This window comes from Alosa sapidissima, chromosome 4 (genome assembly GCF_018492685.1).
Source record: "Alosa sapidissima isolate fAloSap1 chromosome 4, fAloSap1.pri, whole genome shotgun sequence".
NCBI lineage: Eukaryota > Metazoa > Chordata > Actinopteri > Clupeiformes > Clupeidae > Alosa > Alosa sapidissima.
The window spans coordinates 16,109,477-16,115,476 of NC_055960.1; the positions used below are offsets into that span (position 1 = coordinate 16,109,477).

Below are 6,000 nucleotides of genomic sequence, written 5' to 3' on the forward strand. Positions count from 1 at the left end.
GTACTTGCAATGCCATGTAGACTATTTATAGACCAGTATGGAGGCCTGCACATGGAATAACAATCTGAGATAACACAAATAAACAAAGATCTAGAACACCAAGGATGTAAGGATACCCTAACATCAACTAAAAGACAATTAATAATGAAATAAGTAGTGGAGAGTAGAGTAATAGTATGGAGACTATAATTAAACAGATGTTTACAACACTAAAGATGTAAGGGTAAACAACAACCATGAATAATAATTAAATGAATGATAATTGCAGCAGAGAACAAAGTAAAGACTTTGGGCCCTATCGTGCACCCGACACATGGTGGGGCAAAGCACGACGCAGGGCTTATTCTTATCTTACAGTACACTTAATAAAGTGAGTAATTTTTCACCATGCCCGCCACCAGGGTAGGAATTTCACGGCGTCCATGACGGCCATGGCCATCGTTGCCCCTTGCGTTGGCCGTAATGCCCCTTTGAAAATCAGAGGTTTACAGGCCACGGTGGCCTTGGTGCCCTCTTCTTTCAATATTCTGCTTTGCGTCCTACTAATAGCGATTTTTATTTAGCCTATGGCCTGTCAAAATAATCTTAGCATTCACAGCGCAAATTAATTTAGTCTTTTACGCAGTGGAGAAAGTGACAGCGCAAGAAAGAAAGTGCGTCCAAATTCACCCATTTTTCTCAGTTTAACTACTCGCGAAGTAGCCTACTCATCACACAGACATCACAAGTATCACATGAAAGAGCTTTTTCTCAGCTTTTAAACAATGTTAGCCGCTAATTGCTGTGGTGAAAGTTTCGCGAGAAAAGTAAATAATATCATTCAATTTAATCATAAATTCTACTGAAGGTTTTGCGTCCATCTCCCTACCCATTCATCTCGGTGGAATACTTCACGAACCCTTCGTTTAAGACGTGACAAACCATATATCAGAACAAACAGCAGACCTTACCGAACACAAAGATGTAAAGCAGTCCCCTGTACAGTTAGCCGTTCCAGAGTAATCCAGTTTTGAATTTGCTGTACATTTCAACATGCATGGATGTCTCCAAATTTGGGTTTTAAGTTTTACAATGTTTTTAAATTGTTCCACATGATTTTTTAACGAGCCAAATACAAAGTGAATGTTAAAAAATATCGCCTAGATATCAGTAAATCAGAGGACAGCTGACTAAGAGTTTGTGAAAGTAGCCTTAATGATCACAAAATGCTAAGCATGCATCTAGGCTATTTGAGTTTCTTAAAGCTGAGCTGTGCTTAAATTGTTCAATACAAGATTTCATAACAGGCCAAATATAAAATAAATGTTAAATATAGCCTAGATATCTGTAAATATTAGATGATCAGATGATTCTCAGTGATCAGATGGTTCTATGTAATATGTCTTGTTTCATGTTTTTGTAATGTTTCATACAGTGATGCAGGTCTACTGCAGTGAATAGGCTAAATACAACTTTGATCATTTTTATAGCCTACTGGTGCACTGCCCTGACATGTGGCCTTTGTGTCCCCCACCAAATATGCCCAACTGAAGGCCAAGTGTCCTTGCCCCCAAGCCTGCCCTCCACTGTTATTAAACCTTGCACCCAGGGGTGTGGCAATTAACGACATAAGGTGTGGTCTGGCACGTGATCTAAAAATCACTATCTTACAGCATCTAAAAAGCATTACACCACTGACCAAGAAAAACCTGGTCTACTGTATAGTGAAAGGCGCAAAGCACAGCTGAAGATGCACTGTCACGAGATGTTAGCAGCAACTCCTCTGCAGGATAAATATTCTTAGGATTTTTATTCAGTCATTCGAACATTATTGGGTTGCTTTGCTTTGTGTTGCTTTTTTCATGCTATGTTTTAGATGGTAATCCTTTGTCAGTCAATAGTGAAAGTAATTAACTGTGTAGAACTGTTTTGTCCTTGACTTTGAGACCACGGTGAAGTTTGAAGCTCACTTTGCTCACTTTTTGAGTTCAAATAATAGGCAAGTGCAAATGCATGTAGGCTATACTCTGCTACTCACAAACAGGTTTTAGTAAAGCAAGGTTTAATGGAATCCCTGTAAATACCGATGCGCTGCTTGCTGTTAAAGGGAATGACGGATGTTATTCTCATTGGTTTAAAGGATGTTACGCCCCAAAACACATCCATGACTAAGAAACATAACAACCCGGCATTTGATCACAAAAGCACACCATTAAATTAGTGAATGTGGACTGGCCACGCCTTTAATGTCTATAAACTTTGCGCCTCTGACCATCCATTTCTGATCGTCAAGATGGGGCCCTTCATGTTAACCCTTAAAGGTGTAGGTTTTTGAACATTCTAAGTTCCGCAACAATTGAAGGTTCTAAAATTCTATGTTGAATTCAATGAACCCAGATATTCTTTAGAATGTTCATTTCTCAACATTCCCGTCACACCGGTGTGACGGTACTCCTTTAATAACCAAAGTGTTTTGCCCTGTGTGCAGGTCAGAGGAGTATGCGCGTCACAAGTCTACTGGTGTGCCAGGGACTGCTGTGGGTTGGCACTGCCTCTGGCATCATCGTTACCCTACCAGTGCCCAAGTTGGAGGGCATTCCGAAAATTACAGGTACAGTGTATCTTTTCTCAGCCATACAACGGAGATGATTCTTTGCATTATTCATGTAAAAAAATGCAAACAAATAGAAATTTGTAGAAACAAATAGCACAGAGATGTTGAATAAAGTAATATGAATCACTTAATGTGTATCACTTGCAAGTACAAAAGAAATTCATATTGTTTTTTTTGGAAGATAAAATGTTGTAGAGCTCTTGTTTTGATTGTTTGTATTGGGAGTACTGGGATCTTCATTGCAGAGTGGTCTTTTGATCATGTATCTTTTTCCCCCTGCAGGTAAGGGAATGACGTCCCTCAATGCCCACTGTGGGCCAGTAGACTTCCTGGTGGCCACCTCCAGTACTCTGTCCCCGGACCTGCTCAAGAGGGACTCGATGTGCGACGGGCCTGACTCAGCCTTCGGTGGCGAGGACCGCAGCGACTCCTCCTCCCAGGAGTCCCTACAGCAGCTGGCCGGTCAGCCACCGGTGACGGCATCATCGCACAACAATGCCACCGACCTGAGCAAGGCCAAGGGCCGCGGCATGCTTCTGCAGTATCGCGTCCGCTCCACGTCCGGCCTGCCGGGCCGCCCACTGACGGCGCGCGTTGGTGACGAGGCGTCCGACTCATCACTGGAGTCGCTGGAGCACAGCTTGGAGGACGGCTCCATCTACGAGCTCAGCGACGACCCGGACATGTGGGTGCGGGGCCGGACATGCGAGCGTGACGGTGCGCGTAGGGACAGGGTCAGCTCCGTGGCCGTGGTCTCCGGAGGCAGGGGCCTGAGGCGGCTCCGGGAGGGGGAGATGGTTCCGGCGCGCGGGGAGGAGTCGTCCGACAGCAGCCTGATGATCTGGCAGCTGCCTCTAACTGTCTGAGCGAGTGGCGCCGGCGTTCTCACTTCGCACACACAGCTTAACGAATGCCGGCCGTACAAGCCTGCTGCTGGTCTCGGCATGGGCTTGGACACACCAAGACTTGACGCCTTGTCAAAACTGTGAAAGGAACAGGGATGCGAGGTGACAAAATGTGTTGTGACTCCTTATCAGACTCAAGGCTTTTCCCTCTGTGTTCTGCTTTGTGCCTGGCTCATGGTTGAAACCTGCTGCTGTTCTTTGAGGGGCTCAGACAACCTTGTCTGGAAATTGCTACCTGCCTCACTCTTCCGGATTGATGAATGGCATGTGTTTGAATCTGTACCCACGTTATGTTTCCCATCCTGTGTAGATACACTTTCAGGAAGCCCATGTTCACAAGAGCATGGCAACTGACACCCTTCCTCACTCATGTTTCCCAGAGCTCCTTACAGTCTCGTCCACAAGAAGCACAGCTGAAACACAGCCCTCTCCATCGGGCTCAGCCAAATAATGCCACTTATTCCTCTAAAAATCCTTTTGTTCGGACTTCATCTCACTATAGTGTCACAGAAGGATATTTTGCTGTGTCCATTTTTAGGGAAGTGGGTGTGATGGGAGGATTGAGAGATGTTATTTCTCTTTGAAGTTACTGAGTAATTGCTCACTTCACAATACCTTGAATGTGAACACAATTATTATTTTCTCACAGTGGGTGAAGTTATTGCAAGAAGAAAAACATGTTTCACCAAAACGCTGTGTGCTTGTTTTGATAATTTTGTTCCCTCGTTGTATTTACAGGAACTAGAAGCAGGCAGCACAATAGACCAAGCTCAGTAAAGCTTGAAAGTTTACCTATTCACAAGGAAACTTTGCATTTTGAATTTGTGCATAGCCTATCATCCCAAGCTGGTCTTTTATGTTGGCCCTCAGTAGCCTACTGTTATCTCCTGTGGGAAGGAAAGAATTAAAACGTCCAAAGTTGATTAAAAGAAGAACCCGGCTTAGCGAAACATGCTCTCAATCAGTATTTTTCTTCCTGCAATGACCACTCCTAGGCTCCATAGGTCACAGTACTGTTTATGTACTGTACTCAGTGTCAAAGTCTCTATTGATCACAAAAAAAAAACAGGCAAAAGCAACTTCTACCCAAAGAACCTTTAAAAATGGTCACTTTTAATATACTGAGCCTTTATGTTCTCGCTAGCCCATCTCTCTGTGTACCTGGCAATGCTGTGTTTGAATGCGAAACTTGCATTGCTGGGTGTTCAAACTGCTATGGCCATTGTTTTGATTTAGGGGGACAAAACACCCAGTTGAATTAACCACAGACACAACCTCATGCGCATGCCATTAGTGCCTGTGTTGTGAAGAGAGAAGAACGTCATTAGAGCAGAAGGAAGCCCAGATGAGACGGCAGTTTTGATCATCACTTCCAGTCTGACAAGGACTCATTTAACACCAGAGTAGGACTTCTTTGGGTTAACATAGCTCACGTTTCACTTCCCATCTCTTTGTCTCACTCAGTCTCTCTCTCTCTCTCTCTCTCTCTCTCTCTCTCTCTCTCTCTCTTTCACTCACTCGCTCTGTCACTCTCTCCCGATCAGTCTTGTTTCTCCCTCTCTCTGGAGTCTGTTTAGAGATGGGACCCATGGGTGCTGCCATCAGGGATTTTTTTCAAGTTTTTATGATATGAATGAAGCCGTATTTGTAGTACATTCATAATGCAGCAAGGCCAACCTCATTTGACTGAAAACACTTGAAAGAAAACATTTCTCATTCCATGCTTTCCCCTGACCAATACCAATTTCTAAGACTTTTTTCCCCTTTTTTTAAAAACAAGATTTCACAGTTGTATTATGAATACAATTGAAGTGTATCTTGGATACAAGAGAAATGGGAGGTTTCAGTGAAGGAAGATCTGATATCTTAATACACAATTGGATGAGAGAAGTCAGACAAGGTCTGTCAAGGGCAAATGAAACAAAATTACATTTTGTCTGACCGAAGGTTTCACTGAACTGTAAATATGGGTAGATCTGGATTCATATAACTTGTATTGGTGGGTACCACTACCCATGGATTAGGAAGTGGCCACGGTGTCCTGAAAGTGTTGGACCATTGTAGTTCTACTGTGCGTCTTATGCAAGAGGTTAACAACTTATTCAGATTATAATATGTTGTTTTTATTGCATAATCAACAGTCCCTTTAGGAATTTGTACTGCTGCATAATTTCATGGAGATGCTGGCTCGGAGCATTTTGGATGTTGTCAAAACATATAGAAGTCCTTATGGCAAACCATTACTGTCTTAATATGTGTCAGGCTCTGTTCATTTACAGTACTTTTAGGTCTTAACCAGTGTGTTAAGTTTATTGTATGTAAAGGTGATTGAATATTCAATCTCCCACTTCTCAAAAAACAAACCAGTCAATAACAGTAATAAGTGGACTGAGTCTGTGAACATGTCTGGCCCTTAAATAAGATATTCTATGAACTCTAATGGATACTGATGAGATAGGGTTGTATTTAACTGTTGGACTCCTCATTGCACTTGACAGTACT

The 6,000-nt window shown here is 43.0% G+C and overlaps 1 protein-coding gene across 5 annotated transcripts in view; it reads left to right on the forward strand.

Annotated features, from left to right (window-relative positions):
• Positions 1 to 5,185, forward strand: part of arhgef10la (Rho guanine nucleotide exchange factor (GEF) 10-like a) — a 143,656-nt gene extending 138,471 nt beyond the window's left edge. For all 5 annotated transcript variants that reach the window (XM_042090703.1, XM_042090706.1, XM_042090705.1 and 2 more), the window contains 2 exons: positions 2,468 to 2,590; positions 2,876 to 5,185. In XM_042090703.1, the coding sequence (XP_041946637.1) occupies positions 2,468 to 2,590; positions 2,876 to 3,459 (707 nt within the window). In that variant the 3' untranslated portion in view covers positions 3,460 to 5,185. The remainder of the gene's footprint in view (positions 1 to 2,467; positions 2,591 to 2,875) is intronic.
• Positions 5,186 to 6,000: the final 815 nt, after the last annotated feature.